Source organism: Sesamum indicum, linkage group LG15, assembly GCF_000512975.1.
Source record: "Sesamum indicum cultivar Zhongzhi No. 13 linkage group LG15, S_indicum_v1.0, whole genome shotgun sequence".
In the NCBI taxonomy this organism is placed as follows: domain Eukaryota; kingdom Viridiplantae; phylum Streptophyta; class Magnoliopsida; order Lamiales; family Pedaliaceae; genus Sesamum; species Sesamum indicum.
Window position 1 is genome coordinate 7,162,232 of NC_026159.1, and position 19,652 is coordinate 7,181,883.

Below are 19,652 nucleotides of genomic sequence, written 5' to 3' on the forward strand. Positions count from 1 at the left end.
GTCGGCATTCAACTGCTTTTGACTATGCAAAAACTCATTTCACAGCATGTTTTAGGATCAGAAAATGTTTAGACTTGGAAAATCTACAACTTTGGATTCATTTATTCTGTTCAGAATCGGTGCTTGCTGATGTAACTATTGAGTTTCTTCTGGATCTGATTTCTTTTATTTTCTTGATGATCTCATGCTAGGTTTCTTTCACTGGACAAGGGGAGACACAGTCGATGAAACAATTGTCTGTGGGTCAGAAAACAGTGGTGGCTTTGGCATTAATCTTTGCCATACAGCGATGTGATCCTGCCCCATTTTATCTTTTCGATGAGATAGATGCAGCTCTTGATCCTCAGTATAGAACAGCCGTCGGGAGTATCCTTGTGTGCTATTTCTACAAGTTTCTAATTTTATTGCCTTTCTATTTTTCCAAACAATCTTTTGTCTTCTATTTGAATTTGGTTCAATAGCCTAGGATACTATATCCTGGCTTCCCAATCTTGTTTGCACTATCACAATGGATTTTCCCTTTCTGTTTATCTGTTTGCTTGGGAATCTTTAACTTCTTTCTCGTAGATATGGTTCGTCGTGATCGGGACTTCAATTCTGATTCGGTGGTTCTAAATGTCAATGAATTAGCTTGCGTGCTGCCATCTTCAAGAAATTCTAGGTAACACATCTTCTGAATCTACTGTCTATTTGAATCTGTCTCTCGCAAAGATGCTATAAATTTCTTCCAAAGTCCTTGTTAGGTGATGTTCTCATTACAAAGGTGATATAAAGGAAGGTGATTGCTATTAAAAGGATGTTATACGGGTGCTTTATACCTATTCTGATTTCCCTGGAATTGATTTCACTTAGAAGTTACATAAACTGCATAACATGATTTGTGAGAATTCCTGATTTGCAATGACTTCCTAAGTTACAGCCGGCGTGGTAATTTTTCATTTGAAAACTTATGAATTGTTGGCTTATAAATGCTAATGTGTTCTATCTTGCAGCCACCTACTGGAGAAAGTATATAGGAACCTCAGCTTTCTGTTACTAGAGTATGTCAACATTTTATGCAACTAATAGTAGGATACTGTTAAAAATGATGTTGCTAAAATATTTTACTAATTCTGTAGAATGACAAAGGTGGTGCAAGTTTGAGGAGATCCACTGCCGCAGAACCAACATATCATCCACCACGACCTATTCAACCCAAAATAGGACCTGCTGATAGAGGTTTGTTAGACGCTTGTTCCTCTTATTGTTCTTTCCTCGTTCCTACTAAGTTGTATATTGATTTTTGTTCCACTATGTACCCTTTTGTCTTGTAAAAGGGTAGTTGATGGGTTATGTGAACTGAATTTGTATTTTGGAGAATTCATTAGAATCTTTGAGAAGTTCTTTGGTTCTGAAAGAATTTAAACTTTAGACCAACACTAAAAAGGGCGGGGGTTCAATCATCTAAAGCATTTTTTTAAAATCAAAATTGTATTAGGAACTCTGGCATAATGAAACCCCTCCCCAAGACCAAATTGTGGATCTGAACTGAATATGTTATTACAACGTAAAGCTAAAATGTAGAGTTCACTTGATCTGACGTTCTCAGATTGCAAGTTTATAATCTTTTGCCCCACAGATTCCCAAGGGTGTCTTCAGCTTCCTGTCAAGAACTTGGAGCTTTCGGACTTTGATCAGTTACTTTGCTTATTGCCATCTTCAAGCAATTGCAGGTAACATTGTGTCGAATATACAGTCTGTTTGCTGATTCTGAAGTTATCATGACATTCTATTCAGTTTCTTGTTATGCCCTACGAAGGGGTGATTGTGTTGCGAAGGTCTTATGTTATTGTAAAATAATGCTCTCGGTTACAGAGGTGACACGACTACTCTGATTTCCGTGGAATTAATATTTCATCAAAATTTAGATTCATGCTACGATTTGCATCATTGATTTGTATCATGTTATTTTTCCGGTTTTCTCCTTTTGCACATATTATTACTTGTCCTTATACAGATGCAAGATGCTTACCTCTTCGATCTTGCAGTTATCCTAAGGAGAATATATATAAGAAGCAGCCTATGCTTTCTGTCAAACGAGTGTGTATTTTAAACAATCAATGGTGCAGGTTTGTAGATGAAAATGATGTTGATTAAATATGTTACTTGTTCTGCAGGATGACAAATGTGGTGCTAGTTCGTGGATCTCGACTGCTGCCATTCCAACTCATCAACCTGCTGATACAGGTTTGTTAGATGCTTGTTGCTCTTGTTGTTTCCTAGTGAGCAGTAATCCAGTGGTGATTCACCATGTATGCTGATTGCACAGTTTGCTTATTAAATGCGCTTGGTATATATCTTGGACGTTACCTACAACTTCTGAAAAGCTCTTTAGGATTCCCTTATATTATTTTAAATTTTAGACAAAACACTAACATGGATAGGCCTCCATCCACCAAGTATTTGGATCAAAGTTTTATTAGGAGCTCTGGCACAAGGAAACCCGTTCTTCTCACCGACCAAATGTTGGATTAAACAGTGAATATGTTATTACAATGTGAAGTAAAAATTTCTAGTTTACTTAGGGGTTTGATTGAGCTTATAATCTCGTAAAATGTCTGGTGAAATGTTTGAGAAATTATAAAATGTCTCAAAATGTCTGGTTAAAGTTTTAGTAAATGAGCTTGTAAGCTCCCAAAATGAGATGTTAGAATCCTTTAGACAAGTAATGGGGTCCTAACTTATTTTTAAGATTTTTGGCAAAACCTTTGAGTTTTACTCGTATGAATTCAAATATTGCATTTTTTATCATCTTAAAATCACTGTATTTCTAAAGCTTACTTTTAGCGTAATATATGAGCTCATAAGATGTTCCAAATAAACTTAGTGAGACACCCTCTCAAAATTAAAAGTTTGTACTTTTTCTTAATCCCCTTAGATGCAAGCATGCATGAGCAGGAGCTTCTTAGGCTTTATGTCAGGAACTTGAATTCCAATTCCAACTCACAGCTCCTCGACGTCCATCAATGAGCTCATATGCTGCCATCTTCAAGCTATTGCAGGTGATGTTCTCTTGAGCCTACCGTCTCCCTGCACTGGTTTTAGAGTTACCACTAACTTCCCCTAAATGCCTATGATGTCCATCTGTGCTATGGTTTGGTAGACTGTTGGAAGGTCATAGATGGCATAAGCCAGATTATTTGAGCTGTAGTCAGTATAACGATTTCCTAGGATTTGATATTTCATGCAATTAGTAAATTGCATCATATGATTTGCGAATCTCCTCTTTTGCAATGACTTTTCTAGGTTACTCCTTTCCAAATAATCAATTGTTCATTTATTTAGAAGCATGATGCTAACACGTTTTTTTTTTAATGTGCCATCCTATCTTGCAGCCATCCCCAAAAGAGGCATCAGCTTTCTGTTACTCGAGTATGTCTTCATTCATACAATCAATGGGATTTAGGAGATAGAAATAATATTGAAAAATATTTTCCTTGTCATGCAGGATGGCGAATGTGGTACTGATTTGAGGAGATTATATTGGTGCTGAGCCAATTTGTCATGCACAATACACTATACAACTTAAAACAAGACCAGCTGATGCAGGTTTGTATAGATGCTTGTTCTTTCCTAGTGAGTAGGATATTGGTTATAGTTCGGCATCTACACTAATCCATCCGGTGTGCTGGTTCAATTACTTGCATTACATGTGTTTTCATATCCAAATTGATGCAAGAATGCCAGAGCAAGGGCTTCTTAATCTACCTGTCAAGAATCTGAATTCCAAGTCACAGCTACTTGGTATTGATCAATTAGCTCACCTGCTGTCATCATCAGGCAATTGCAGGTGATGTTCCTTTGAGTCTACTTTCTGCTGATTCCAAAGTTATTATGGATACACAATACCTTATCATGTTCATCTGTCCTATGGAGAGGTGAAATAGGGCAAGGTCTTAAGTCACATAAGTGAAGATGATTGTTATTAAGCTGGACTAGTTTGTATGGAATTATGATTTCTCGTACTTAACATTTCACTAACTTTTTTCTTGCTTCAGTTTTTTTTTTAATTTTAAAGACTATCAATTATTCATTTATAGTAAAGCAAGATGCTGATCTGTTCTTTAATGTGCCATTATATCTTGCAGCCATCCTCAGAAGGATGTTAATAAGAGTCACCTTTCTCTTACCCGAGTATGTATGCATTTGTACAGTCAATGGGTATAGGTCATTGATCAAATGAATTCAACAAAATAATTCACTTGTTTTTGCAGGATGACAGATCTGGAACTAGTCTGAGGATATCTACTGCTGCTGAGCCAACTCGTAATGAACCAAAAGCTATACAATATAATTTGGGAACAGGTAATACTGGTTCACTTTACATGCTCTTTCCTCCTTTTTTATCTTTTCCTGGTGTGCTAATTTGGGAACAGGTAATACTGGTTCACTTTACATGCTCTTTCCTCCTTTTTTATCTTTTCCTGGTGTGCTTTACACTTTTTATCATCTCACTACCACTGCTGGTGATCATTCAGTCTGCTTGCTGAAAACTTGCATAAAACTTTATTGGCTTGTTATGAAAGTCGTTGGCGGATAACTTGAACCAAAAATATAGAATAAGAATATCTTTGAGAAGCTCTGGAATAATGACCAAATCTTGAAGTGGTTGGTGTGTTATTAAAATCTGAAGCTAAACGTAATTTACTTGAACTCCACCAGTACTTCATATTAATGTGGTTGGTGTGTTATTAAAATCTGAAGCTAAACGTAATTTACTTGAACTCCACCAGTACTTCATATTAATATTGAAATCATAGAATCAAAACCTTGCATTTGCGCAATTAAGTTGATATTAAGTTGGCTTTTCTGCCTGTAAAGGTTCCTTTAAAGATTTGGAAAGGGTGGAACTTGGATTTAGTCTTAGGGTCCTAATGGGATGTTGTGATGCTGGACAAGTTTCAAAGGTAAGCTGGTGTTACAACAAATACAGAGAATTACTTACCATTTTGCAAGTTGTGTCTAACCAAATTTAGCACACATGATTATCACGCTGTAATTGCTCTAGGGAACTATGTGAAAAGCCTCTTAAATTATGATTCAAAATTTGCTGGCTGCTTCATAATAGAGTGCATTGTTGATGTTGATCTTCAACAAGTTCCAATTCTACAAGTTTTGATTCCAGCTTCTGAATCCAAGAACTTATGTTGGTGCATGAAGCGACATGAGCTGCTAATATTTTCTCAAGCATGGTATTAAGTAATATTGTTGTTTTATCAAAAGATACTGTTGTGCAATAATATTTATGGATATTAAATCAACAAATTTTTATTATCTTATTCGCTTGACCTATGGGAGTTCTTTTACCTCAATTTACTTTCACCTCATCCTTTCTACTTATGTTACAAGCATTCATCTTACATAATCAACAAATATGGGCAATGTATACAAAAGGGCGGGAGAAAAAACTACCAAATCTTCATTAAATTTGTTTCGGTTGGGAAGCAGGCTTACATGCATAGGTGTGATGAAATATGGACTATTCCTTTGTGGTGAGCTGTAAGCCTATGATGAATAACAGTGGGATTTTGATGTATATATACCATCTAGATTTGGTATCTATCTTTTGGTTACTGATTAGGGGATCATATTAGGAATTATGTAGTAATTATCTTGTTAGGGCATGAAGAATGGTGCTTACTGATACGGAGGTAATATCTAACTAGAATATATTTAATTGCTAGGTTAAGACATTAGGATCCACGGAGATGAAGTTATATATCGTACAATGCCTTGTTACACCCGTTCACAGCTGATGCATAGAGATAAGGGCGAAGAGTTCTAAGAAGAGTTATAGGACTAGATATAGCTCCTGACCGCTTCCAGAATCTGGTTTCCAGTCTCGTCACAGGACTAGGATTTATCTGCAAGAAATCATGAATTGGCTTATAGTTAGCTTGAGAATAGCAGTACAGCTAAGTGCGGTTCAGTATAGGCGTCACGGTTGCTACCCATTTAGTTAGTAGGAGACCTAAATGCTTTATAGGTGTCGCTATTGATGTAATTATTTATCAGTACTGCAGCCTAAACATTGCTAGTTATCGAGTTACGCTGCTAGTCTCTATTAGTAGAGGCAGTTGTTCTCGAGTGGCTGCACCAAGTGGTGGTGCTGTAACATGTAGGTGGTGCTATAAAGAAGGCAGGGGTGTAAAATCTTTGGATCTTTGAGTTTTTGTGCAACATAAAGAAGTACATAACAATCTATAATATAGGAAAATTTGATGTGTTTAAATTATTTTATGTCGTCAAACTAGACCTAGTGCTCCTCGGTTTCTTCAATGACCCCAGCAAGCTTGATGAATTTGCCATATTAAATAACTTACTCCCACATTTCTTTCAGATATTAGCAATAACTCTTGTATTGGTCTTTCCACGTACAATGAGCTTGCATGCGAGATCTCATCGGCATAAAATTTCTTTACTTGTCTTCATTAACCAAAAGAAATTCGGAATTGTGTCTCATTGATTTAGTCTCATCTCAAAGAAATACATAACACAGATAATGCATATTTTTACATGGACCCAGAGCCCTGGACTAAATCATTCTAGTCAAAAGTTCACTAAATAACTTTCTTTTCTCGTACATAGAGAATCTTTAGAGTTGATCTTCTTTTTTTCTTACTTTCTAACTGGTATAATCTTACATCTAAGAGCCTCTCAAATTTCATGAGAAGAGAATACATCTTTTGATAATAGAAAATATCACAAGATGTGTTGTTTTTTCCTTTATATGATTGGATAAAAATATGATTTAATGTAAATGGAATCTCATGACATTTTATGTATATTCTGCAGCATGCTTTCAGGAACATAGTTTGTTTCACTTGGTCCCGCGAACATCCGGGGAGCTGATATTATTACCTGCGTCTTGAAGTTCATCCAAAATGGCTAAGGGAAAAGTTGTTGAGGTAAGTAGAAGCAGTCTATTTGTTTGCATTGACTTTTGATCCCCTTGTTAACAATTTTATTATTATCCACTTATCTATTTACCATTCTCAGGTGTAGAGATTACTTTACAGTTTTATTGGATAAGTTCAGTAAATATTTATGAAACTTTATGTTTTCTTATTCTTCCGACTGTATGTTTACCCATACTTTTTCTTGTGTCCCAAATATTTAAAAGAAAGAATGTTGATAGAATCAGAACAATTGTAATATATCAAAAGCCTATTACTATAGATATAGAAAGCTTGTTTATATCTTTGAGTGTGGTACGTGATTGGATTTCGAGAAGAAAAAGGTCACTCTCTTTTGATGTATGCTATCTTGCTGCAGATTTCTTTTTATTCAGAAATTCTTTTTCCTTGCATCCATGCTTCATGTCAACCTTGTTGCTTTTTCTTTCTAATAGGTCGCATTCAAGGACACTAAGTTTGGCGTGTAAGGGCGCAAAGATATTTTTCACTATTTGTCAAGACAACTTGCTGGACTGTCCGATTTTCCTCATGCTATACATTTACTAAAACCCTCTGCATCTGCTGTGACGGTATTTTCTCCAGCAAAGTTAAATTTGTCGTGTAGAGTTTTCACTGGTTGGCATGCGCGTCTATTTCAATATTCTCATGATATTGTATGGTAATGTTTTCCCTTGGGTTAATCAACTAGATGTTCGTAAAGCTGCTGAAGCATGCTTTAGTGAAATATTCAGGGTTTGAGGACACGAAATGGCATGTAAGCTGCAAAGTTCTAAAGCTTTGTTAGAGATCTCGACTTCCTTAGGGATCATAATTTTATCTAATTTGTTCCTTTTGTAGGTGACACAAGTTGTGAAAAATGTACAAGGTTCTTTAGCTATTGATGTCGAACAACTGTAACCGTATAGGGTTTTCAAGGTAATTCCATTTTGTGCCCTAACTCGAGTAAGCTCGCATCGAAAAGATGAAACAGTTTTTCTATCTTCCAAATCTGAATTTCATGGCTGCTTGTTGGCTTGTAGAAAATATCGAATCGGGTAGATTGATTTTAGCACCATAACATCCAAAACCAGCTCAAAGGTTGGAAAATCCAATGCTTATGGTGATCGTGCACTTCCATCATGGAAAGGAACATAGTTGCATCTTCAGTACGTTTTCATGTGGTTGATTTGCTTAATTTTTTGAATCATGGCATATATTTTAATCAATATCTTGTTCCTGTAGAGAGGTGCTCTTACCAAAGGACCAACACAAGATTGATTGTGTGTGTTCACGACATCAACATTTCAGTCACACACTTTGCTGAATGTGAATGACTCGAACAAGGTAAGATAAATTTGGCAGTTGACATACAAGGTATGACTTTTTGGTTAATTGTCTGATTGATGTCTTCTGATTCTTGTTGTCTTTTGATTGTTAGTGATTGGGTTTTTTGTGATTAGTCTGTGGGGTTTTATTTAGAATTATTTATATGTTTGCGTTTTTTGTGTTCTGATTGTTTTTGTGATGTAGGGTTGTGTTGGTTTGTTTTGTTTGTGTAATTTATTTTGGGTTTTGGTGCAGTTTGTCTTAATTGTTCGAACTTGTTTCTTGGATTGATCTTTTACTTCAAATTAGTTTGTGATTGTGAGATGTTGTTTGTGATTCTGGATTGTTTTTTGTCGGTTATGATTCTTGAATTTCTAGTTTCTTTTAATTTGTTTTAATTTTGTCTTGTAATTAGTTTTGTGATTGTGGGCTTGGGTGCAACTGGTGTGATATTTGAATTGGTTTCTTGGACCATTCTTTGTAGTTGTGATTATTCATTTTTTTGTGTGAATTTGGTATGATTGATGTTCCAATATTTGGTTAGTTTTCTCGGTGTTTGATTCTTTTGATACTCTAATGGAATTTCAGTAATTCGTCGTGTGATTGTGGGTTTCTTTTTTATTGATTGTTGTGTGATTTGTGATTGATTGTGATTCACGGTTTTTTTATGATTGTTGTGTGATTTCTAGATTTGTTTTGTTTATGTGACTGTTTGTATTTTGATTGTTTGATCATTTTTGTTTGTGGGCTTGTGAAGTTGAATTGTTGTGGATTTTGGTGCAATTTGACTTGATTGTTTGAACTTGTTTCTTGGATTAGACCTTTTGTCTTCTGAATAGTTTATGTCGTTTTTTGTATTCTTTTTGTGATTGTGGTTTGTCTTGTGATCCTTTTTGTGATTGTGGTTTGTCTTGTGATTCTTTTTGTGATTGTGGTTTGTGTTCTAATTCTTTTTGTGATCGCGAGTTTGTCTTATGAATTTTCGTGAATGTGGGTATTTTTCTGATTGATTGTTATGTTATTTTGTGGGATTTTATTTTGATTGTTTATGACATTGTATCGTTCGTAGTGCAATTTGACGTCTCATTGTTGTTTGTCTTGTGATGATTGTGGTTTGTGTTCTAATTCACAATTTTTTTATGATTGTTATGTGATTTCTGGATTTGTATTGTTTATGTGACTGTTTGTATTTTGATTGTTTGATCGTTTTTGTTTGTGGGCTTGTGAAGTTACTTGAATTGTTGTGGGTTTTGGTGCAATTTGACTTAATTGTTTGAACTTGTCTCTTGGATTAGACCTTTTGTCATCTCAATAGTTTATGTGATTATCGGTTGTTTGTATTTTTTTCTGTGATTGTGGTTTGTGTTCTAATTCATTTTGTGATCGCGAGTTTGTCTTATGAATTTTTGTGAATGTGGGTATTTTTCTGATTGATTGTTATGTAATTTGTGGGATTTTTTTTTCTGATTGTTTATGAGATTGTGTCGTTCATAGTGTATTTTGACGTGTGATTGTTGTTTGTCTTGTGATTGACTATGATTCACAGTTTTTTTTGTAACTGTTGTGTGATTTCTGGATTTGTATTGTTTATGTGACTATTTGTAGTTTTGATTGTTTGATCGTTTTTGTTTGTGGGCTTGTAAAGTTACTTGAATTGTTGTGGGTTTTGGTGCAATTTGACTTAATTGTTTGAACTTGTCTCTTGGATTAGACCTTTTGTCATCTCAATAGTTTATGTGATTATCGGTTGTTTGTATTTTTTTTTTGTGATTGTGGTTTGTCTTGTGATTCTTTTTGTGATTGTGGTTTGTGTTCTAATTCTTTTTGCGATCGCGAGTTTGTCTTATGAATTTTCGTGAATGTGGGTATTTTTCTGATTGATTGTTATGTGATTTGTGGGAATTTTTTTTTCTGATTGTTTATGAGATTGTGTCGTTCATAGTGTATTTTGACGCGTGATTGTTGTTTGTCTTGTGATTGATTGTGATTCACAGTTTTTTTATAACTCTTGTGTGATTTCTGGATTTGTATTGTTTATGTGACTATTTGTAGTTTTGATTGTTTGATCGTTTTTGTTTGTGGGCTTGTGAAGTTGAATTGTTGTGGATTTTGGTGCAATTTGACTTGATTGTTTGAACTTGTTTATTCGATTAGACCTTTGTCTTCTGAATAGTTTATGTGGTTGTTTGTATTCTTTTTGTGATTGTGGTTTGTCTTGTGATTCTTTTTGTGATTGTGGTTTGTGTTCTAATTCTTTTTGTGATCGCGAGTTTGTCTTATGAATTTTCGTGAATGTGGGTATTTTTCTGATTGATTGTTATGTGATTTGTGGGATTTTTTTTTCTGATTGTTTATGAGATTGTGTCGTTCATAGTGTATTTTGACGTGTGATTGTTGTTTGTCTTGTGATTGATTGTGATTCACAGTTTTTTTTATAACTCTTGTGTGATTTCTGGATTTGTATTGTTTATGTGACTATTTGTAGTTTTGATTGTTTGATCGTTTTTGTTTGTGGGCTTGTGAAGTTACTTGAATTGTTGTGGGTTTTGGTGCAATTTGACTTAATTGTTTTACTTGTCTCTTGGATTGACCTTTTGTCTTCTGAATAGTTTATGTGATTATCGATTATTTGTATTCTTCTTGTGATTGTGGTTTATGTTTAAACTTTTTGTGATCGCGAGTTTGTCTTATGAATTTTCGTGAATGTGGGTACTTTTTTGATTGATTGTTATGTGATTTGTGGGATTTTATTCTGATTGTTTATGAGATTATGTTGTTTGTGGTCTCATTGGGTTTTGGTGCAATTTGTCTTAATTGTTCGAACTTGTTTCTTGGATTGATCTTTTATTTCAAATTAGTTTGTGATTGTGAGATGTTGTTTGTGATTCTGGATTGTTTTTTGTCGGTTATGATTCTTGAATTTCTAGTTTCTTGGAATTTGTTTTAATTTTGTCTTGCAATTAGTTTTGTGATTGTGGCTTGGGTGCAACTGGTGTGATATTTGAATTAGTTTTTTGGACCATTCTTTGTGGTTTGTGATTATTCATTTTTTTTGGTGAATATGGTGTGATTGATGTTCCAATATTTGGTTAGTTTTCTAGGTGTTTGATTCTTTTGATGTTCTAATGGAATTTCAGTAATTAGTTGTGTGATTGTGGGTTTTTTTTTTTATTGATTGTTGTGTGTTTGTGGGATTTTATTCTGGTTGTCTATGTGATTGTAGTGTCTGTAGTGTAAATTGCATTTTTCTCTTTTTGAATTCGTAATTTAGGTTATTTGGCCTTTCGTCCTTTAATTTTATGGGAGACGTTTTGGTCTGATATTAATTTAATTTTCACAATTTCAATTTATTTTCTCGTCGATTTTCACCTCCACCGGCAAAAAGGGTGAACTCAACCTAAAAAAATAATTGAAATCAAGAAAATTAAAAAGATGTAGGACTAAAATCATAACCTAGAAATTAAAGGACAAAAATTGTTGGGAAAAAAATAATCCAATAGGAAATAGTAGCCTCAATTTAAAAGGTCAGGTGAGGTGTATATGTATTTTTTCGATGAGTATGATAAATTATGGCAAAAAAATAACTAAAGCGGCAAAAAAAATTAGAAATATGTTGGACCAAAATATTATCCTAAAATATTATAGGAGGAAAATGCCAAATAACTTAAATTATAAAATAAAAAATGAATTTAAATCGTAAAAAATATAAAGATTGTCACTAATTATATGTGTATAAGTAAATAAACTTCATTTGTTAGTATAATGATTTTCATAATTTTAGTGACAAATGTTATATACAAAATTTTCATTACATATCATGTCTCCAGATTTGTGTTTCATAGTAAATATATCATTAATTATTTATAGCGATGTGCATACAACTCTTATCTCTAATAATTATATTGTGATAAAATAAAAAAATATTGTTATTAATATATATATATTTAGAGAAAACTTAGAATTATATGATATATTATTTAATCACAATATTATTTTCGGTTGTAGTGGTAAGCTATACTGTTTATATTCCTAGTTCAAAATTGGGCAAGTTCCGTAAATCGATGCCATTTTAATCTTTGGTTTAGTTATGAATAATAAAAGCATACAAAGTGTTTGGTTTCGGTTTAGAGATGGCCCAAAATATTTTCATATTTGGCTTGAATTATTTTGCCCATTTTTTACTAATTTTTTAGTTTTTTGAAACAGTGTTATGCTTATAAAATACTATTTAATTTAATCAACTCACGACTAAATAAATTATATACATACAAATACATATATATATATGTAAAAAGAGACATGATTTGACAATGAACAATACTTTTTGTCTTCTACTATCCAACATCAAACATACCATACTTATTTTATATTATCTTCAAAAATAAATTAAAAAATACACATTATCTCTAACACATATTTATTTATTTTTATTTTTCTCTTTCTATCTTCACAAAACACATCAAAATAAGTTAAAAATAAAATCAAACATAATATACTATCTTTTTACATATTTGATGATGATGTTTACCAGAATTTACAATCATTAATTAACATCGTATTTCATAAAATCGTCAAGCATAAAGATCAGGAGACAATCTTGGCTTGAGAAAGACTTCGAGTGGTTTGGCTTTCATATTGGTAGAACCAAAACTACCTGTCATATCGATCGCATCATCTAAAAACTTTTCAATCTCAAACCCGTGCAAGAAACTAGCAAGTGCGAACTCCATTACCTGAAGGGCGAAAGAAATTCCCGGACAGATCCTTCTACCCCCACCAAAAGGGAGCAATTCATAGTGTTTTCCTTGAACATCGACCTCTTTATGTTTGACTAGAAACCTTTCAGGCTGGAATTCCAATGGATCATCCCAAACTCGGGGGTCACGATGGAGTTTCCACATATTCACTATCAGGCGTGTGCCGGCCGGGATGTGGTAGCCTGCCACAGTGCAGTCCTCCACCGATTCTCGCGGTGGCAGTAGCGGTGCAGATGGCTGGATACGTAGTGTTTCCTTGATTATAGCTTTGATATAGACTAATTTTTCAAGGTCTGATTCCTTTACCAGTCTTTCTCTGCCGATGTGTTTGTCTAGCTCTTCTTGAGCCCTTTTGAGGGTGTGCTGATTGTTGAGCAGTAAACACAAAGTCCATGTAAGAGTTACCGACGTTGTATCGCTTCCTCCTAACATCATTGTCTGCAAAAAAAAAAATTATTATTTCACAGTACCATTTGCTTCACTACTGTCGTTATATTTATTAGGATAATTACGTTTTGTCATTCGAAATATACCCGTTTTCACATTTTACTATTGAAAATTTTTATTTTTTGTGTTAATTTACCATTTTAACTTTATGAAATTTGCACTTTGTCATAAATGATAATTTTTTTCTTGATTTTCTGTAGGAAAAACATTACATCCTATACATATGTAAAAAATATTACTTCACATAACTCTTAAATATCACATGTGCATTGTATGTGATGTTTTTCGACAAAAAATTTGGTTGAAAAATAATTATGAATTGCAAAGTGCAAAAGAATGAATATACATATAATAAATAACAATAAAGTAAAGCAGCAATATGTATATTTCGGCTCAGAGAGCCACATATCATATGGCCACAATAAAGGCCGGCAACCACAAACCACCATGGTTGCTCTTTTATCTCACCAAGAGAAAGCACCTCAAGTTCACTAAGAACCGAAATCACAAAGAGGATTCAACAACCATCAAGGTTTCAAGATCACAAAATATTAGAAAGTGTTTTCGTGTATTTGAGATGAGAGGTGGAGAGAATATTTATAAAGATGAAGGAAGAGGAAGATGGCGGTTTTAGTGTGTTCCCAAAGAACATTGGGAAGCCATTGTTGAAGATCCATAGGAAGAAGAAGACAACATTGAGGGGAGATCGGCCGCGGATTTTTGAGAGAGAGAAAAGAGATGAAAAATGATTTTAGGGTTAGAGATAAATACACTAACCGGGTTAGGTTTGGGCATGGGTTGGATGAGTGGGCCTCGGTGATAAAAGGTTCAATAATATTATGTGATTGATTTGTTGTGTTCAATAATATTTCAGTGGAGTTTGGGTTTAGGCCTTCCAAATTAGTCATGGGCCAACATTTATAATTTTTTATTCTTCTAAGATCGTAAAATAATTTTATAATTTTTTAATATCTCATAATTTTGGTATTTTTGGTGTTGAATTTTACCAAAGTTATCGTAATAAATCACGTGATCATCGCTACTTTATTGTTTTAGGGGTTGCAAAAGAGTTCTATAACTTTTTAACATTTAACAATTTTGTTTTCTAATGCCGAATTTAAAAAAAATGCTGGAATAAATCATGTGCCAATTTATTTATTTTTTATTTTTCGTCCATGTTGGTAAAAGTAAACCGATTAAAACAAAAACTCCAATTTAAACGAACCACGAGAGGTCAAAATTACATGATTTATTCTTACGATTTATATCTTGGTTTCTTATATTTTATCGTGAACTTAGATTTATATTTATATATGACCAAAATTATGAAATGTCAAAAAAGATTATAAAATTCTTTTACGGTCCTTAAAAATATTAAAGGGCTAAAATTACATAATAAAAAATATATTTAAGCCTTAATTTTGTTTACCTGGCACGTAGCTTTGGTTATCGTATCAGCATCATAGTCAGGGAACTCCTCGGCAATCCCATCAGCCACGCGCATCATCTCCGCCATGAAGCTTTCATCTCTTTCAGAAATTCTGCTGCGTGTCTTGTGCTCCTCCACCCACTCTTGTAGTAAACTATCCATCATTCTCCCCGTCTTCTCAAACGCTTTGCTCATCCCTCCAAACCAATCCAACCACTTCAAATACGGGAGCACATCAGGTACAGTCAGAACCCCCATCGCCCTGAAGAACTCCCCTATGGTCTTACGCCATTTCTCCTCCAAACCCTTCTTCTCATCATGACTCCCTACAACAATATTCCCCGCAACTACTCTCACTATCACTTTCAAGCTCAGGTCCCCGAACAGTTTCCTCATTTCCAGCGGGGACGGCGCTTTCCCGTCGACGCACGAATTATACAACGATCTCATCAGGGCCCTGATTTCGGATACGTATAGATGGCCAAGAGTTTCAATCTTGCGGTTGGACAGCAGCTTCTGCACGGAAATCTTGCGAAGCTCCCTCCAGTAGGGGCCGTATTTTCCGAGGCCGAACATGGCGAAATCGTAGCTCATGTGCTGAATCGCAGCGGTTCTTGGCCGGTCGCAGAAGATCATATCGTTGGTGGTGAAGCATTCCTTTGTTATTTCCCAACTGCTCACAATCAGCGCGCTGTGTACTCCCAAACGAATACTGAAAATCGGGCCGTATTTGTCTGCCATGTCTGACAGGATTATGTGAGGTAGCTCGGGCCCGGAGAGCAAACGCAGGTGACCAATTACAGGCCATCCTCCGGCTGCCTGCGGGGGTAAGTTTTTCTCGAGAATTCTTTTGTTGCCTGTGCTTGTCAGATAGTAGAAAGCAGTAACCAAAAGAATTATGAGTGGAGCAAGCAAGGCTGCAAGCTGCCATGGTAACAGGTTCATCATTTGTAGGGTTTGTGGATGGATTGGATATGGGTGGTGGTGTGCAATGCAAATTCGCAATTAATAACGACATGACTTTGGTATTTTAGGTGGGGCAGGCAATTACTTTGTCCAATTTCTTTCTTTTTTTTTTTTTTTCAATTTTTTTGGGATAATTACATTATCCTCATTTGAAAATTAATATAATTATATATAATTTTTTTATAATTTAAAAAATTAATTCTTGACATAAAAAATAATTAATACGAAAACTTTTTTTCGTATTAACTTACCATCTCAACTTTGCAAAATATTTGGACTTTACCATATGTAATCATTTCTTTTGTTTATATTTTGCAAAAAAAAATCACATGTTGTGCATATGTAAAAAATATTACATCACATAACCCTTAAATATCACATGTGCATTGCATATGATGCTTTTTTGAAAAGAAAAAACTTGATTGAAAAATAGTTATAAATAGCAAAGCATAAGATTTTGTAAAGTTGAGATGGTAAATTGACAAAAAAAAAAAAAAATAGATTCCAAAGTATAAAACGGTCATAATTTGGATTGCAAAATGTAATTAACCTTAATTTTTTAGATACGATATATTGCAGTAATGTGAGGATTACAGGTAATTTTGGTCGTCTAATTCTACACATATTCCTTTAATTCTTCAATTTTCTAGGATTGTAAAATGGTCCTCTATCTTTTTTAATTGTTGAATTTTGGGACAGTATCCATTGAAATTGTACTCGACTTGTTAGAAAATTGCACGTGGAGCCCATGTGCACTCTCAAATTAGGGGTTGAAATTTTGTTAGCTATTTTTAGATGTGGTATTTTTAGATGTGCACTCTCAATATAGGTGACAAATAATACCCCAAAATTATTGTTATTTTATAATTGCAGTACTCCGACCACAGATTTTTAGATGTGGTTGGAATTTGGTAAGATGGATAAAAGATTAGGATCTTTTTTTTTTTTTGGGATTTTTGTTAAATCAGGCATTTTTTTGTCTTTAATCTGCCATGTAAGTGCATAGAAAAAAGGTGAACTTACATAGACACTTTCATAGAAAAAAAATGAAATTACTTAGAGACTTTCAGTCAATATCATATCATATACAGCACAGAATATCCGTTACATGTGATATCCCCACACTTTCTATCTCAGTGTGTAGCAATACTAGCACAACACATCACATTCTCTATCCCCAGTGTGTCGCTAACAACACAAGATATTTCCCGCTACCCGACATATTCTCGTACCCTACGCGCCATGATACCTAGTTTAATTCATTTATTTTTCATATCACATTATCGGAAATCATTGATAATGTAATAAATAATTCCACTGATATTAAGGTGATCCAACAAATAGTCCACAACAAAATATATAAACAATCAATATACAAAATCCACATATATAAATATAAAAAATTCAAGTTCACGATAAAATATAAGAAACCAAGATATATAATATATATAACACTACACATATAATATATATATATATATATATATATAAATCCAATTAGCTATACTAAGCTCAAATCTTGAAGTGCTTTGATTAACACAAGAAACTGCTCAACCCTCTATTTTGTTGTCCTGTCCTGTAATAAAGTATTATATGTATAATCAATATACATAGAGTATCATAAACTCAAATAAAATATTATGTAATGTTCGTACGTTTTCCACTAATCTTTTAATACTTCATTTATATTGAAGTCCAAACCTCTGTTTCATTTTCTTTTAAATAACTACACTTTCTAAAATTCTCAATTATATATTTATAATTATCATTTTTAATAACATGCTTAAATTAAATTATCATTAAAAACCTCATTTTCACTTTTTAATAATATAATGTTTCTTAAATATAATTTTCTGAATATTTCTATGACTTCTTTGTCAATTTATCATTACTATATAATTTAATTAAATAACAATATATCGAATCACATATTTGGTTAATAGGCCCAATGAAATTGTATAAATCAACTATAAATAATATTTAATAAATAAATTAATTAAATAATATAATTATATAAATCATTAAAAATTAAAATCAAATTCTTACCTCAGTTCGTCCGTGAATGTGTGTGTATAAATTTGAGTGTATGTGTGTTAATTTGTTTAAAGTGTGTGTGTGCTAATTTGTGTAAAGTGTATGTGTATTTAAAGTGCCAATGTTATTTCAATTCAACATACATATATATATGTTTAAAGATTGGTGAGGCGGTGGTAGCACATGCCGCTGCCCACCCTTTTATATATATATTATTTTTATTTTATTTTATTTTTTTAATAATTATCATTACGTTCTACCTAATCTTTTAATTAATATAATTTGTTCTCAAATATTATAACGAACTCCATTTTAATCCATTCAAGTTTTATTATATCCCATTTTCAATATTTAATTTATTCATAGTTAAGTTTATATTCCTTAATAATTACCAATTAGTTTATCAATTATGTGAAAAATTTTACAAACATCACATAGGTATCTTTAATTATAAATTTAATAGAATACAACACAAAAAAAATATAGAAACAAAAAACAAAAAAATATTTTGTCAGAAAATTAAATAAAATTTACAAGATGCGTCCTAAAAAAACAATCCCAACATCACACAAGCATCAACAATCTGGAATGGGTTTAATTGCATTTACTCCGTTGTATATTCGGGGAAGGATGGTCAAATAAGGACTCTAAATATAAAGATGATAATTAATACCTCAAAAAATTATTATTATTATTTTATAATTGTAGTACTTGGATGTCGGGTATTTAGATGTGGCTGGAATTTGATAAGATGGATATAAGATTAGAATTTTTTATTTGGAATTTTTGTTAAATCGGGCATTTTTATTTTTAATCTACCATGTAAGTGCATTAAAAAAAAGGTGAAGTTACATAGAGACTTTCATTCCACTTGTTGATTAGAATGTGTAGGTTGTTGGTGGATGAATTATCGCTCTGGAATTCATTGATAATCAATTTGCTTGGTTCTAGGGGAGTTACTCTTTTTTTTTGTCAATCGAGCCGGTCGCCCTCATTCCACTTGTCCAACCCTCTTAACGAACTTCTACAATCGATGCCACAAAGATAGCCAATTATATTATCAAAGAAATAAGGAAACATGTGACAATTTGGCACCAGATATCCGGAGGTGTGGAAAGAGCAGCTGTCGAAAGAGGAAAAATCATAAAAGAACAATGATTGTTTGTGGACAATGTGGTTGCTTTAGTATCATGTCCGGCTTACTCTTTTTTTGATAAACTGAATGACTTGCTCTTTCCGTATTCTTTGTTTGGTAAGCCATCCATCAACTCTGCCCTTCCTTCCCTTACTTGTAGTGCTTCTTCCCCCCTACTCAACATAGGGCGTCCAAAAGAACTTCCTCAACTGTCTTAAGTTAGGAAAACATTATGTCCCTCCCTCTCTCCCCGCAAAAAATAAAAAAAAAAGAAAAAGAAAGAGTAAAATGTCCATTATGCAATTGATCATACTCTACTGATGGAAAGGCTTTTAATAAGGTACTCTTGCACAATTCAAACCAGCTCGATTTCAGCAATTTTTTTTATCATAGAGAGCAAGAATCCAACGAAGTCCTACAGTGAATAGGCCGCTTTAGCTTTCCCCCATTTTCTGCAATTGTTTCCTTAGAGCCACGGGAGATTTCAAAATTTTGGTCTAAATCCAACCTAACAAGTAGAGGATCTGATGAAAAATGATTAGGCGGATTTTTTCTATTTGGTTAGAATGGCAATGAGCTTACAATGGATTCCCCTACAGACACTGCGCGGGACTTTTTTGTAG

The 19,652-nt window shown here is 33.5% G+C and overlaps 1 protein-coding gene and 1 long non-coding RNA gene across 5 annotated transcripts; one reads left to right on the plus strand and one right to left on the minus strand.

The window, feature by feature from the left end:
* On the plus strand, positions 1,154-11,750 carry LOC105178144. 4 transcript variants are annotated; one of them, XR_002288363.1, is made up of 16 exons: positions 1,159-1,218; positions 1,619-1,712; positions 2,028-2,079; positions 2,157-2,226; positions 2,918-3,041; positions 3,375-3,411; positions 3,488-3,588; positions 3,719-3,829; positions 4,128-4,173; positions 4,254-4,344; positions 6,835-6,947; positions 7,391-7,525; positions 7,645-7,710; positions 7,794-7,871; positions 7,976-8,101; positions 8,178-11,750. It is a non-coding gene; the product is annotated as an uncharacterized LOC105178144 (long non-coding RNA). The 4 variants fall into 4 exon arrangements; XR_002288364.1 differs by having other exon boundaries at positions 3,727-3,829; XR_849108.2 differs by having other exon boundaries at positions 3,488-3,829.
* On the minus strand, positions 12,727-15,894 carry LOC105178145 (cytochrome P450 CYP82D47-like). Its single transcript, XM_011101528.2, has 2 exons — positions 14,895-15,894; positions 12,727-13,456 (listed from the first exon to the last, which is right to left on the minus strand). Exons 1-2 carry the CDS (start codon positions 15,840-15,842, stop codon positions 12,833-12,835), a joined length of 1,572 nt encoding a protein of 523 aa, XP_011099830.1. The 5' UTR covers positions 15,843-15,894; the 3' UTR covers positions 12,727-12,832.